This window comes from Lampris incognitus, chromosome 3 (assembly GCF_029633865.1).
Source record: "Lampris incognitus isolate fLamInc1 chromosome 3, fLamInc1.hap2, whole genome shotgun sequence".
Lineage (NCBI taxonomy): Eukaryota > Metazoa > Chordata > Actinopteri > Lampriformes > Lampridae > Lampris > Lampris incognitus.
The window spans coordinates 12,752,664-12,769,132 of record NC_079213.1 but is presented as its reverse complement, the minus strand read 5'-3'; the positions used below and the strand labels follow the sequence as shown (position 1 = coordinate 12,769,132).

At 45.6% G+C, this 16,469-nt stretch overlaps 1 protein-coding gene across 2 annotated transcripts in view; it reads left to right on the top strand.

Moving 5' to 3' along the window:
- exoc4 (exocyst complex component 4) overlaps positions 1-16,469 on the top strand; it is a 185,970-nt gene that overhangs the window by 106,990 nt on the left and 62,511 nt on the right. For both annotated transcript variants that reach the window (XM_056276597.1, XM_056276598.1), the window contains exons 12-13: positions 547-649; positions 1,397-1,513. In XM_056276597.1, coding sequence (XP_056132572.1) covers positions 547-649; positions 1,397-1,513 — 220 coding nt within the window. The remainder of the gene's footprint in view (positions 1-546; positions 650-1,396; positions 1,514-16,469) is intronic.

Genomic DNA, 16,469 nt, shown 5'->3' with positions numbered 1-16,469 from the left:
CTGGCAACTCCACGTGTATTCGGAGGAGGCATGTGGTAGTCTGCAGCCCTCGCCGGATCAGCAGAAGTGGTGGCTCAGAAGAGTGGGGTAATTGGCCAGGTGCAATTTGGGCAAAAAAAAGGAAGAAAAAAAGACAGGTTAATAAAAAGTCAATTTTCTGTGATCATCATGTTGCCAGTTCAAAATTCTAAAATTCTTGGGCTTTCAGTGACCTATAGAATGGGAAATATTGTGCTATGCTAAACTCCCATACATTTACACACATTTGTAGCTGGTAGCCACCCAGCAGCGATTATGGTGAACTAAGCTGCTCCACTCGAGCATCCCGAGTTACAGATCTCACTCAAAACCAAGAAACTGCCTTTATCGATCCCACCACCCAGGCAGAGTCTTCTAGCTGAACAGGGTATTGAAGTGACTTTGTGGACTCTGTGCTCTTTGGATGTCAAGGAAACAGTTTTGGTCTTATGGCGCCGCTTTCATTTCTGTGTTATTTTGTGTTATTTTGTGGAGCTTTCTAATGTGTGTCTGTGTTGACTGTTCCAGGTTCATTCAGGAGATAGAGATGAACATGGGTCCGGGTCAGGCCAAGCAGTGCCAGCTTCGAACCTTCCTGACCTACTATATCAACGACCTCTTCCTCAACCAGGTCTGTGAGACCAACAGTGGGAGAGCTTCATGCTGTCTTGATATTTTCTAACAGAGTTGTATGCTGGCATTTCTAAAAAAAACAAAACAAAACAAAAACAGGCTTTTCAGGGAACTAGGGATGCCTGTTTAAAACGAAAGAAACTTCTTCATTTAAAAAAAAAAAAAACTATCCTCGCTGTGGGACACCAGCAGCTCTCAAGAACAGACTGGGACAATTATTGCTCTGTTTTGAGGCTCAGCGCTCTTTTTATCTTCCAAAACAGAGAAGAGCTGTGGGTCTTTTGACAGGAGTCCTCGTGAAAACAGCCTACTTCCAGTCTGTTTTGAGTAGTTCCGGTCCGTTCTTGTGAGTCCATGTGATTTTCCCACGTTAAACCCTAAATTGGGTAGAAAAAGTCTACCTGTTGACCTGTTGAGCTCCTGCTTGTCCAGATGAATAATGCTGCTATGCTGGGGATACCACAAAACCTGTCAGGACCAAAGTGAACTTGCATTGGAGACCACTGTATAACCAGATCAATTTATGACGTTATGACTTACTTCTCTCTTCCATTCCTCTCTCATTTGATAACCAAAAAGGGAGAAAGAGTTCCTGCACACAAACACATCAGCTTTGCATTTTTTACTGAGTGGTATGTGTGTGCGTGTGTTTTTCCCTTGTGTGTACTATCCATCTCTATTCCTTTGGTAGGACTCAGTCGATGCAAATCTTCATTGTTGTAATTTGTTTTGTATAATCCGACAGGTGCGAACAGAGATTAACAAGGAGATCGAGGCTGTTAGCAAGGCAGCCGATCCACTCAAGATCCTTGCCAGTGCTGATACCATGAAGGTTCTGGGAGTCCAGAGACCTCTGCAGCAGGTAAGGAGTACACGGCTGTACGTTCTTAAATTACCACCAATGCACACACATGAATGCTTCAACTGTGTCCACCAGTTCTGACAGCGACCAATATGTGCTTGGACAGTAGTACACCGGTAAATGGACTGCATTTTACCAGGAGTCAGGAACACTTTATTTATCGTTTCCCCCAGCCCACAGCATTGCAACACAAAGAAAAAAACACAAAGCCAAAAACTACAAGAACTACAAGAACACATATCCAAATTAACACATATATCCAAACTAAACAAAAAATCGCTGTCCAAAAGAACGAACGCCAACCAGGATGACTGTCGGAACTGCCAGTCTGAATGGGCTGGCAGTTAGCTTAGCCTGCCCCGCTTCCGCATCCTGTCAGACCGCCCTTGGTATTACCTCTTAGGGGGCAACTCCAGGCAGGGCTGAACGCAGCAGACCAGGCTCCGTCAGCCGATCCAACGCCAGCTCTCCCAGCCAGACACCTTCAGCACCCCCCCCGCACTCCACATGACGACACTAAAAACACAGTCAGTGCTAGGCGAGGCCGCATTATATATGGCTGTGTTCTGGCTGCAACTGCCAATCAAAGCACTTTGCAATTAATTAATGTCTCACTTTGACCTAAGCAAGCACACGCACATGCGCACACACACACACACACACACTGATGGCCATGTCAGCCATATAAGGTAACAATTAGCTAATAGGGAGCAGTGAGGTGTCTTGCTCAGGGACACTTCAACATTTTTGCCAGCTAGAGCCAAGGATCGAACCAGCAACCCTGCAGTTGTCACATGACGTGCTCCACCTCCTACTGAGGTAGTTACTGCCACCCTGCACAGATGTAATGTTAATAAAGGCATTGCATATTTAATGTGTGTACACATCCATGTACACTACTACAGGGGCACTACTAGGTGTGCAGAAGGGGCAGTTCTTTCATTGGATCTAATGACACTTAAACATGGCGGCCTAGATGCCCCAGTGTCACATTTTGGGGCAACAGAGAGGCTCAAGAATACATTTTTCACTGTCCATATGTCCAACACAGTTTCCCAGATGAAACCTCTTCATTTGTTTTTTTTTTTTTAAATGCTACTCAGTTCCCTATGATCTAAGCTGCTACAGCGGGAGAAACTCAGACACACAAAAACACATAACACACAAAAACACACACAGATCATTATTACTTATCTCCCAGGATCATAATTGTGGCTGAAATAATGTTTGATCCTCTTTGAGTCAGAAGCTGTTGCTAAGATGTGTATGACTGGACACAAATGCATGAGTGGAAGCACACACACACACACACACACACACGCACACACATGCACCTTAGGTTTTGACTAGTATGCTTAAGTGTGTGTGTGTGTGTGTGTGTGTGTGTGTTGGGGGGGTTGGATCAATTTAGTAGTAATGAGTTTGAATTCTGAGGCAGACAGTCTGTGTCTGCCTCAGAATTCCAGTGTGTGTGTGTGTGTGTGTGTGTGTGTGTGTGTGTCTTTTGTGCATGCATGGGTCAGCTGAGCAGCTCCATCGATCTCTGTACAGATGAATCCTGCTTAGGAAGACTGATATTCCAACTGTCACTGCTTGATCAGTATATGTGGCTTTTCTATAAAACTAAAGTTGATTACAGCACCCGAGCACTGATTTGTCCATGTCATCTGGAAATGTGACTTGCAACAAGTAGGCCTGGTTGAAACTGGTGAGCACACAGTGACCAAAGAATGTGATTTGTTTCAGTTTAGTTTGCATTTTGCTAACTTCTGTTTTGTTGTAATTTATGACCTCATATTGCACTATTATTTATTTTAAAGCATTTATCTTTTCTTTTTTTTTGGGATCTTTTACCCCTTTTTCTCCTTAGTTGTATCCAGCCAACTATCCCACTCTTCTGAGCCGTCCCGGTCGCTGCTCCACCCCCGCTGCCGATCCAGGGAGGGCTGCAGACTACCACATGCCTCCTCCGATACATGTGGAGTCATCAGCCGCTTCTTTTCACCTGACAGTGAGGAGTTTCGCCAGGGGGACATAGTGCGTGGGAGGATCACTCTATTCCCCCCGCCCCCCCCAAACAGACGCCCTGACTGACCAGAGGAGGTGCTAGTGCAGCGACCAGGACACATACCCACATCCGGCTTCCCACCCGCAGACATGGCCAATTGTGTCTGTAGGGATGCCTGACCAAACCAGAGGTAACACGGGGATTCAAACCAGCGATCCCCTGTGTTGGTAGGCAACGGAATAGACCGCTACGCTACCCGGATGCCCCTACAGACACAATTGGCCATGTCTGTGGGTGGGAAGCCAGATGTGAGTATGTTTGCTGGTCGCTGCACTAGCACCTCCTCTGGTCGGTCGGGCTGCCTGTTTGGGGGGGGGAGACTAGGGAAAATAGCGTCATCCTCCCCCGCACTGTGTCCCCCTGGTGAAACTCCTCACTGTCAGGTGGACAGAAGCTGTTGGCAACTCCACATGTATTGGTGAAGGTATGTGGTAGTCTGCAGCCCTGCCTGGATTGGCAGAGGGGGTGAAGCAGCGACCGGGACAACTTGGAAGAGTGGGGTAATTTGCTGGATACAACTGGGTGATGAAAAGGGGGGGGGGGTCCAAAAAAAAAGAAAATCTCAGTGTGATGTAAGTACAACCCAGTACCGTGTTAGCAGCTGTTACCGGGCCCACATGGCAGCGGTCTGCAGTACAAACACAGGCCCAGGGTGCTGGTAGTGACAGCTCTTGGCTTGTGGTGGTCTGAGCATTGTTGGTGTGCCAAAGACAGGACCCATGCAGCTGGCGACATATTGCTGCATCTCAGCTGTCAGGTCGTCCTGCTGTGTGCTGCAGGTCAGCAGCCCCCTGTGGCCCCACCTCGGTAGAACCACATATGTATGCGAGAAGATTATTTGCAAAAGCAGTGATGAATGATTAATTGGGATTAAAAAAGAAAGAATTTAAATGTTTTTGTGTTTGTGATAATGTGTTTCTGTTTGCCGCTTGGATCTGTGCGTGTCATTGTGTGCATGCGTCCTGTTACGTTGCGTATTTGTTGCTGTGGAGCCCTTCCCGTCTTAGCGGCTGGTCCTCTCACGGGGAGAACAGCGGTGGCAGTTCATTATGGAGAGAGCGAGACCGTGGGTGTTTGGCGTTCAGCGGTGTTTGTTTACGACTGTGGCTCCTCCCTCCGTAACGAGGACCGCAGCATCTTGCTAATTACGCCGCCGGGGCTAATGAGCCTTTCTGCCCATAGCGGGGTGTGCAGTGAAATGCTCCTTTGTTTAGGCGTTTTAGCTTTTCTGATTAGAGGAAATGAAAGAGAGCCCGGTTCTTGTCTGCTGCCGCTGAGGCGAGGGCCAGCATGTGTGTGTTTGTGTTCACCTGCATGTTTGTGTTTTGTTTCCTGCACATATTACGTGCTGGTTTGTCTTCATGAGTTCTAAAACCTCTTTGCTCTGTGTGTGTGTGTGTGTGTGTGTGTGTGTGTGTGTGGTGTGTGTGTTTGTGTGTTTGTGGTGTGTGTGTGTGCATGTTTGTGTGTGTATGTACGTGTGTGTGTGTCTGTGTGGTGTGTGCGCGCATGTGTGTGTGTATGGTGTGTGTGCAGATGTGCATGTGTGTGTGTAGTGCATGTGCATGTTTGTGTATGTGTGCGTATTTGTGTGTTTGTGGCGTGTGTGCATGTTTGTGTGCATGTTTGTGTGTTTGTGACGTGTGTGTGTGTGTGTGTGTGTGTGTGTGTGTGTGTGCGTGTGTGTCATATAATTTCGGATACATTGAGCTGGCATGTGGGCTGCTATGAAGGGGCTTCAAACTCTTGACTTTTAATGTTCTTAACCATAACAAGCTGGAGTCAGTAGACTTGGTACAGGCAGTAAACTGTCGGTTATAAAATGGAACCGAGTGTTGTCACTCTGCAGTGTTTTATAGTGTTGCAAGCAATGCAGCAGATGTGTTTTGTGTGTGTGTGTGTGTGTGTGTGTGTGTGTATGCATGTCCCACATGTATGTGAGAATCTGCACATGCATGTGCATTTGCATGTACACGTGCACACTGTAGCAGATCTCATCATAGCTCCGTGCCAGACGCTGCGGGTGACAGACACACTACTGCATGTGAAACAGTGCGGCTGACGGAGGCGGGGGCTGTGTGTTGCTACACCACATTAAACACACACTTCGGCTGCCGTTGCACACACAGCAATCCATAGGGGAGCACGTTTAAAGACGCACCTGCTCTCTCCGGTCCACCGCAGCACACATTAACAAACGCAGTGGTTTGAGCGGGGTGGGGGTGGGGGGGGTGGGGGGGTACATTAGTGGACGCACACATCCGCAGAGTACAGCTCACCTCCGACAGCCAGGCGGCGAATACGCCGGAGAACACGGCGTGGGTGCTTCTACTCTCTTCACCCTCAAACGGTACGGCGGTTATGGGTGTGGCAACACACAATGTCACTTTTGCAGACGCAGAGAGTTAGACACAGTTGTGACCCCGCCCCCGCCACCGAGTACTCGATCAGTATTTCTGTCCTCTTCAGATCAGTTTCCTTTTGCCGCTTCTGTGGTTGTGCAGGGCAGCGTTTTTCCGTCTTATCTGTTCCAACATAAAGAGAATATTTATGAACGTAATAACACAACCGTCCCTTTAGACGGGGCCCGTTGCTGAATGTGTTCCTGTGATATGGACGTTTTGACCCCTGTGTCATTGCTACTGCACAGGTTGAAATGGACAGAGTGCCTTTGGAAGAGCGTGGTTAGGGAGCCAAGGTGAACGTCAAACCTTACGCCTGGGACGGGAGTTAATAACGGTGGCGTCGGCAGAGGAGGTGATTTGCCTATCACGAGACACCAGCCGTGTCAGGCGGCGTGTAATGTAAACACACAATATAATAATGACTCTAATGTAAGCATGGCGCTGAGTATATATTGTCCGGTGTGCGATAAGATAAGGGACAGGTGAGACCGTATAGTTGGGGTGAAAGGTTAATGTCCCTTCCTGTGTCTCTGTGGTGGCATGGACTGGCCTGATAGAGCCTCTAGCGGAGCAGATCGTTTCCATCCTTTAGCTATGCTTTTCCTTTGGTTCTTCCTCTTCCGTCCCCTCTTCTTCCTCAGGACCACGTTGCCCTGGTCCTGTCTCATTGCTGTCCGCTGTTACTACTGTTATCCCTCTCTCTCTCTCTTTCCTTTTTCCTTTTTTCTCCCTCTTCCTGCTTCCCTGCTCCATTCCTTTGACCTCCTCTTTCTCCCTATGCTTATTTTCCTGGCTCCTTTCACTCGTTTCTTTCCGTGTGTCTCTCCCCCCCCCCCTCCCTCCGTGTTGTTAGCTGTAGCAGTGTGATGCTATCTGTCCGGTGTTGCTGTTGCCGCTGATTGATTCATTTAATTAGAGTTAGATCCAGGGGAAAGGGGGGAGAGGAGAGAGAGAGTGGGGATGCGAGGGAGAGGAGGCAGAGGAAGGGGGTGTATGGTCACTCCGCTGGATAGCCCTGGAGATTGGCTCCATTAATCTTGGTATACCCCCCCCACCCGCCTTACCATGCACGCGCACACACACACACAAACAGTGACACATTCACATACTGAAACACACAAATAAAACTTACACGTCAATACCACTTTGCGGTTTAATGCATTTGAGTGTGTGTGTCTGTGTGTGTCGGTGTGTTGAGTTCTGTGTGTGTCGGTATTATGAGTTCAAAGTGTGTGGTTTATTTTTGATTTACTTATAGTACCAGCCAGGACCAGAGCAAAGTTAGAATTGCATTATGTATAATTCCCACACGGTGACTCCCGTTTCCCAGCTTTCATCTATTCAGCTGTACCCCAGCAGTCTGCAACCAATAAGATCCATCAATAATTGTTTGTCTGTGTGTGTGTGTGTGTGTGTGTGTGTGTGTGTGTGTGTGTGTGTGTGCGTGTGTGCGTGTGTGCGTGTGTTTGTGTTTGCCCTTGTATTTTTCAACTGTGTGGATGCAAATGAGTGATGAGTGTCTATGCATGCGTATATTTTTTGTGTTTCTGTGTGTGTGTGTGTGTGTGTGTGTGTGTGTGTGTGTGTGTGTGTGTGTGTGTGTGTGTGTGTGTGTATGTATCTGTCAAGTCAAATCAGTTTTATTTGTCTAGCCCAATATCACAAATTACAAATTTGCCTCAGTGGGCTTTACAGCAATACAACGTCCTGTCCTTGGACCCTCGCATCGGATAAGGAAAAACTCCCTAAAAAAAAAACCTTTAACAGGGAGAAAAAATAGGAAGAGTCCTCAGGGAGAGCAACAGAGGAGGGGTTTCTCTCCTAAGACAGACAGATCTGCAATGGATGTTGTGTGCACAGAATAGAACACAATTTACAGAATACAATATTGAAGGAGGATAACAGAATTATAATGGAATTATAAGATAGATGAAGAATATGTATTTTTGCCCTGTGATGGCCTGGCGGACTGTCCAGGGTGTCTCCCTGCCTGCCGCCGCCCAGTGACGACTGGGATTGGCTCCAGTTATCCCCGCAACCCTGACAGCAGGATAAGCAGTTTGGATAATGGATGGATGGATGAAGAATATGATGAGGAGGATGCCAAGCAGTGTCCAGATGCCACCAAAACAGCCCAGGACCTGAACCACGTGACCACCATCACCATGTAGACCTGGCCTGAGGAGAGACTACACATACACACAGGGGAGACACATCACACCATTCACATACACTACCGTTCAAAAGTTTGGGATCACCCAAACAATTTCGTGTTTTCCATGAAAAGTCACACTTATTCACCACCATATGTTGTGAAATGAATAGAAAATAGAGTCAAGACATTGACAAGGTTAGAAATAATGATTTGTATTTGAAATAAGATTTTTTTTACATCAAACTTTGCTTTCGTCAAAGAATCCTCCATTTGCAGCAATTACAGCATTGCAGACCTTTGGCATTCTAGCTGTTAATTTGTTGAGGTAATCTGGAGAAATTGCACCCCACGCTTCCAGAAGCAGCTCCCACAAGTTGGATTGGTTGGATGGGCACTTCTTTGAGCAGATTGAGTTTCTGGAGCATCGCATTTGTGGGGTCAATTAAACGCTCAAAATGGCCAGAAAAAGAGAACTTTCATCTGAAACTCGACAGTCTATTCTTGTTCTTAGAAATGAAGGCTATTCCATGCGAGAAATTGCTAAGAAATTGAAGATTTCCTACACCGGTGTGTACTACTCCCTTCAGAGGACAGCACAAACAGGCTCTAACAGGTACTATTTAATGAAGATGCCAGTTGGGGACCTGTGAGGCGTCTGTTTCTCAAACTAGAGACTCTAATGTACTTATCTTCTTGCTCAGTTGTGCAACGCGGCCTCCCACTTCTTTTTCTACTCTGGTTAGAGCCTGTTTGTGCTGTCCTCTGAAGGGAGTAGTACACACCGGTGTAGGAAATCTTCAATTTCTTAGCAATTTCTCGCATGGAATAGCCTTCATTTCTAAGAACAAGAATAGACTGTCGAGTTTCAGATGAAAGTTCTCTTTTTCTGGCCATTTTGAGCGTTTAATTGACCCCACAAATGTGATGCTCCAGAAACTCAATCTGCTCAAAGAAGTGCCCATCCAACCAATCCAACTTGTGGGAGCTGCTTCTGGAAGTGTGGGGTGCAATTTCTCCAGATTACCTCAACAAATTAACAGCTAGAATGCCAAAGGTCTGCAATGCTGTAATTGCTGCAAATGGAGGATTCTTTGACGAAAGCAAAGTTTGATGTAAAAAAAATCTTATTTCAAATACAAATCATTATTTCTAACCTTGTCAATGTCTTGACTCTATTTTCTATTCATTTCACAACATATGGTGGTGAATAAGTGTGACTTTTCATGGAAAACACAAAATTGTTTGGGTGATCCCAAACTTTTGAACGGTAGTGTACATGGGAGAAGAGACAAGGAAAAACATTACTCACACATCGGAGTGAGAGAAGGATAAAACACTGAAACAGGATAACAAAATTATATGGATTTATAAGATATATAAAAAATGTGATGAGGAGGATGCCAAGTGGTGTCCAGGTGGTGATCACCATCACCATGGAGACCTGAGAGGAGGACAGACTACAAGTGCACACAGGGGAGACTCACATCACACCATTCACATACACAGGGGAAGAGAAAGGAAAATACATCATTCAGAGAGAGAAAAGACATGTGAGAGAAGAGAACAGTTTGCAATAGTCAATAATCTATACTCTGTAATCTCATCAGCAGAACAGTGCTTGGTAAATTCATTGAGACAGAAACTGACCTGCCATCCAGTACAGGTTGTCAAGTTCTCAACTTAAAGGCAACTAATTGTAGGTTAAGGCAAAAAGATGAGTTTTAAGTTTGGGTTTAAAGGACTTGACAAACTCTAATTATCTGATGGCAGCAGGCAGGTTATTTCACAAGAACGGGGCCTGATAGGAAAAGGCCCTGCCACCAGCTGACTTCATTTTAACTTGGGGTACACACAGGAGCCCTGTATTTTGAGAGTGGAGAGCTTGAGGTAGAATATACGGTTTAATGAGATCAGACAGGTAAGATGGGTCAAGCCCATTAGGATTTTATAAGTCAGCAAAAGCACCTTGGAAGTCTGATCTAACATGGATAGGAGGCCAATGAAGGGTGGCAAGAATTGGTGTAATTTTCTAGATTTAGTTAGGATCCTAGCTGCAGCATTTTGAACCATCTGAAGATTTTTAGTACTAGCACGTGGCAGACCTGAAAACAGAACATTACAGTAATCAAGTCAGGATGAAACAAATGCATGTATTAGAGTCTCTGCATCAGCCATGGACAGGAAAGACCAAATTTTAGCTATGTTACGTAAGTGAAAAAGGCAGTCTTAGTTATTTCTTTAATGCGCTTATCAAAGGAAAGACGGGTCAAATGTAACACCAAGATTTTTGGCTGACACACTTTGTGAAATCAGAGTTGTTAATTGTTATTGTTACTTGGTCAAATAGGTGTCTGTGTCTAGCAGGGCCAATGACCAGCATCTGTTTTATCTGAATTTAAAAGCCTGAAGTTTAGTGACATCCAATTTTTCACAGCAGCCAAGCAGGCCTCTGAATTAGTCATTTGAGTATGATCATCAGCTCTTATAGGCACATACAGCTGAGTATCATCAGCATAGTAATGGAACTTTATTCCATGACTGCATATAATTTGGCCAGGAAGTGAAATATAACGAGAAGAGAGTAGAGGGCCAAGAACCGAGCCCTGAGGTATGCTATAATTAACATCAGAGAATTTTGATGTAATATTACTATAGCAGACAATGTGTTCTTCCAGCTAAGTAGGACTTAAGCCAAGCAAGAGCTAAGCCAGAGACACCAAAATTACAATTTATTCTGTCTAATATACAGTGATCCGTGGTGTCAAATGCTGCACTGAGGTCAAGTAGTAGAAGCACAGAAGTGGAATCAGAGTCCATAGCTAGTAAAAGATTGTTCACCACTCTGGTCAGAGCAGTTTCAGTGGACTGACAAGCCCTGAAAGCTGATTGAAAAGGTTCATATAGATAGTTTTCTTCTATATGGGTCAAAAGTTTTTGATACACAACTCTCTCTAGTACTTTAGAAAAGAACGGAAGATTAGAGACTGGTCGATAGTTGTTAAGAGACCCTGGCTCGGCGTGCGGTTTCATAAGTAGAGGTTTGACCACAGCTGTCTTAGAACTGCTGGGAACAATGCCAGCAGCAAGTGATAAATTAACAATGTCTAGCATTTTAGGTCCCAGGATGCCAGAGGTCTTTAAAAAGTTTTGCTGGTGAGGGGTCAAGTAGGCAAGAAGTTGATTTAGAAGCTTACACAAGCTTAGTCAAAGTATCAAGAGAGATTGTCTCAAAAGCTGTAATAAGAGAGACTATCACTGACTCATTGTATAGATAGGAATTTGGAAAGACAAGATCTGCAGGAGTAGCTGGAGTTGAAGAATTGATTTTGTTTATGATCTCATCAACCTTATTGCAGAAGAAGTCTAGAAACTCATGGGCCGTGTATGGTGAGCAGCTAATAGACGGCTGTTTTTTTAGTAAATTTAGCTACAGTATCAAAGAGAAATCTGGGGTTATGTTTATTAATATTGATTAAGTGAGAGAGATATGCTGCTTTTGCAGCAGATAAAGCACGCTTGTATTTCAATAAACACTCATGCCAAGATGGGTAAAACAAACTTCCAATTTTGAGTTTCGCCATTTGCGTTCCAGTCTCCTGCAGGCCTGCTTCAGAGCATGTGTCTCATCATTAAACCAGGGTGTAGGTCTCTTTAGTCACCTAGCTCTGGTAGAGAGAGGTGCAACTGAACCGAGGAGACTAGAGAGGGCCGTATTTAAGTCACTAGTGAGATTTTCAGCAGAGTCAGTTACCACAGTGAATGGAGCCAAGACTTCGGGCAGCTGCTGGCCAAATGCAGCTACAGTGGATGGACCAGTGTGGTGAGTGGCAATTACATCTGTGCCGACATTAACAGGACAGGCCAATAATGCTTCAAATTTAATGAGAAAATTATATGACACAGCAGATGTGATTGGCAAGATGTTCAGATCAGAAAGAGCTATCCCTTTGGATAAAACCAAATCAAGAGTGTTACCACTGCAATGAGTCAACTCTTAAACTGGGCAAACTGAGCTGTCTGTCTGTGTGTCTGTCTTTGTTTCTGTGTGTGTACACACACAACTTGTTATGTGGCCAGATAAAGACTATGATTTTATTTGATTGGTGTCAACTGCTAGAGCACACACACCGTACCACAGATGTGTTCAGCTTCCAACAGCCTGCTGATGATGTTGACCTTTTAAATTTCCTATTTACATGTCGTTAAATACAAGAACTGAGTTGAGGCCGCCATGCACACTAACATTTACACACACACACACACACACACACACGTACACATATTCTCCCCACCACAAGTCGCTGTAATGACACTGACCTTTTTACTTGTGCTGCTGCTGTATGTATGTGTGTGTGTGTGTGTGTGTGTGTGTGTGTGTGTGTGTGTGTGTGAAGCCAATGTTTATACGTGGGAAGATGATCACTTTCTGTTGGTTGGCTTCCTGTTCTGTATTTATACCCACCAACCCACACGAATTTGCACACCTAACTACCACCTCCTCCTCCTTCATCACACTCTTTGGGGGGTGGTGTCTTGATGAGGCTCTCAGCACCCAGCTAATATCAACAATAACAAGTGATCGGAGCACAATACATCTGCTAGCTACTTATGCCATGTGTAGCGATTGGAGCACAATTTATCACTGAAAAAACAGGTCTTTTCACAATAACACAAAATAAGAAATTAAGAAAAAAACAAAAACAAAACATTAGTCTTCTTTTCCATTATGCCCAACTGTTTTGTGGAATACTCCCCCAGGTTATCGGTCTTGAAACTGATTGTGCCCAAGTGCCCCATTTCCAATTTATGGCCATTTGAACTACCAAGGGATCTGACAGCTTAATAAAACAATTTTTTCTGCATTTGAAATGCATCACATCCAATTGCCAGCACCCACCCTTCCTCCCTTCCTCCGGCACAGTGGCCCAGTTGTTAGCACTGTTGCCTCACAGCAAAAAGGTCTGAGGTTTGTCTTTATGCGTGCTCAATAATCCAGGTAAGAAAATCAAAGAAGGTTGAATCAGTTCATCTGGACACAACGTTTATATTGTGAGAAAGGTTTCATCACCCATCTAAGTGACCTCCTCAGTCTCAAATGACTGCAGGTATCAGCACCCTTATAAACAACACAGTGGCGTCTGATCTCCGGAAAACGATCAAAGCAGCCAAACGAGAATACAGCAGGAAAATCGAGGAACTAAGTGCTAACGACCCACCTAGCATGTGGCAGGGTCCACACACAGTATGGGACTTCAAAGGGAGACCCAGCAGCTCAGCCAATGCCGCTGCCTCCCTCATGGACGAGCTTAATAGTTTTTTCATTTGGTTTAAGGTTTTTGACACCAACCTCCCGGGAGAAGACTCCACCGCTGCTAATATGGACAGCGTGCTGGCTGTCGCCGAGTCTGACGTGCGCAGGTCATTTATGCGCGTGAACACCCGCAAAGCAGCCGGCCTAGATGGAATTCCAGGTTGGGTGATCAGAGTGTGCGCAACGCAGCTGGCGAGTGTCTTCACAGATATTTTCAACCTTTCCCTTTCCCTGTGTGTAGTCCCTTCCTGCTATAAATCATCAGTCACTGTGCCGGTGCCGAAGAAGACCAAGGTAACATGCTTGAATGATTGGTGCCCTGTTGCTCTCACTCCCATAGTGAGTAAATGCTTTGAGAAGCTTGTTAAGGCACTAATCTGTAGCACGTTACCATCTACCCTTGACCCCCACCAATTTGCCTAGCAACAAAATAGATCCACTGATGACGCAATAGCCACTACACTCCATACCGCCCTCACCCACCTGGAGAAAAGGAACTCCTATGTGAGAATGCTGTTTATAGACAACAGCTCAGCATTCAACACCATAGTCCTCCCTCCAGACTCTACACCAAGCTCAGGGACTTAGGACTCAACCCCAGCCTGAGCACCTGAACTTCCTGTCGAGCCGATCCCAGGTGGTGAGGATGGGCTCCAACCCTCAACACAGGAGCCCCCCAGGGCTGCATCCTGAGTCCCCCCCCCGCTACTCCATGTACACCTATGACTGCATGTCCACACATAGCTCCAACTTGGTGATAAAGTTTGCTGATGACACGACGGTGATGGGCCTGATCACTGACAATGACGAGACGGCATACAGGGGAGAGGTCAGCAATCTAACAAAGTGGTGCCAGGAGAATAACCTTTCTCTCAACATCGACAAAACCAAGGAGCTGATGTGGACTACAGGAAGAGAGGGAGGGAGGCTGGACCCCATCACCGTTAATGGGACTGCTGTAGAGAGGGTCAAGAACTTCATGTTCCTCGGTGTCCACATTACCGAGGATCTCACCTGGGATGAACACACCAGCCATGTGGTGAAAAAAGCACAGCAATGCCTCTTTCACCTCAGGTGACTGAAGACGTTCAGCATGGGGCCCAGGATTCTATGGGCCTTCTACAGAGGCACAACCGAGAGCATCCGGACTGGATGCATCACCACCTGGCATGGGAACTGTACTGCCCACAACCGCAAAACGCTCCAGAGGGTTGTGTGGACGGCCCAGGACATCAGTCGGTGCGAGTTTCTCTCCATCCAAGACATAGACAACAGATGTTGTGTCAGCAAAGCCCGTAGACTTTTCACATCAAAGACTCCAGCCACCCCAACTATGGACTGTTCCAGCTGCTACCGTCAGGCAAGCGGTACTGCAGCCTCAAAGCTCGGACCAGCAAGCTCCGAAACAGCTTTTTCCACCAAGCAACCAGGCTTTTGAACAAAGAACATTAAAAGACATTAAGCCTGGTGCTGGACTGATGGTACTGACCTATGGTCTTGAGCAGATCGTCAGTTTACATACACACACACACACACACACACACAGCGGTAGCTTGACATGCACAGACACACACGGATATGTAGAGAACTACACACACACGTGTGCACATTTATTGGGGCTGGGCCTACACACACACACACACACACAGCACCTTACATACATCACACACTATTATTGTTGCTGTTTTTTTGTTGTTTTTTTTTGTTGTTTAGTTACTATTGTTGCTGCAGTGTTGAGGAGCCAAAACTCAAGGATTTTACTCTCTTATACTTTTATAATGAGACGTAACAAATAAAGGATCTTGAATCTTTGCGTAACGGCCGAAACCAATGATCAGTCTCATATGGAAATTACTGTGGCCATTAGCTAGGGTTTCAATGGCCATGTGTACTATCACAGAGGATTGGGGAATGTTTGCAATCACAACATTGTAAGATGGTGACAGATGTACTTTTATATAATATAGTGTACACTCTTAAGTGCCAGGAGGATTGTCGTGATTTGTACATCTGAGAAACCAAACAGACGCTGGCCAAGAGGATGGCACAACAGGAGAGCTAATGCGTCAGACCAGGACTCCACAGTCTACACCCATCTACAGGCCAGTGGCCACTCTTTCAAGGATGAGGATGTGCACATCCTTGATCGGGAGGAGCGCTGGTTTGAACGGAGAGTCAAAAAGGCCATCTGTGTGAAGAGGGGATGACCATCCCTGAACCGAGGGGGAACCTAAGAGTACATCTGTAACCATTTTACAATGCTGTGATTGCAACTATTCCCCAATGCGATATGAATAGTACACATGGCCTTTGTAACTCTAGTTAATGGTCACGCCCATATTTGCATATGAAACCGATTGTTGGTTTCGGTCGTTATGCCAGTGTATTGTTTATAAGGGTGGGGATACCTGCAGTCAATTGAGACTGAAGAGGTCACGATGAATGATGAAACGTTTCTCTCTCAATATAAATGTTGTGTCCAGATGAACTGATTCAACTCTCTTTGAAGGTCCTAAGTTCGAACCCCAGGCCATCCCAGGTCCTTTTTGCATGGGTTTCCCCCGGGTGCTCCGGTTTCCTCCCACCATCAAAAGACATGCATGTTAGGGTTGATACTCCTGTCTGTGCCCCTGAGCAAGGCAATGGGAAGTAGAACTGGAGTTGGTCCCCGGGCGCTGCAGCCGCCCACTGCTCCTATACAATAGGATGGGTTACATGCAGAGAACACATTAGTTGTAAGAATACAATTCATTGTAACAATACAATGACAAAATAAAGTGGCTTTCTTCTTCTTTCTTCTCTCAAGATAATCTTTGACTCATCAAAGCAGCATCTATCTATCTATCTATCTATCTATCTATCTATCTATCTATCTATCTATCTATCTATCTATCTATCTATCTATCTATCTATCTATCTATCTATCTATCTATCTATCTATCCATCCATCTATCATCCACCCACACACACACTCACACACACACACACAGGACACGTTAGCAGATTGAAAGCTGCTT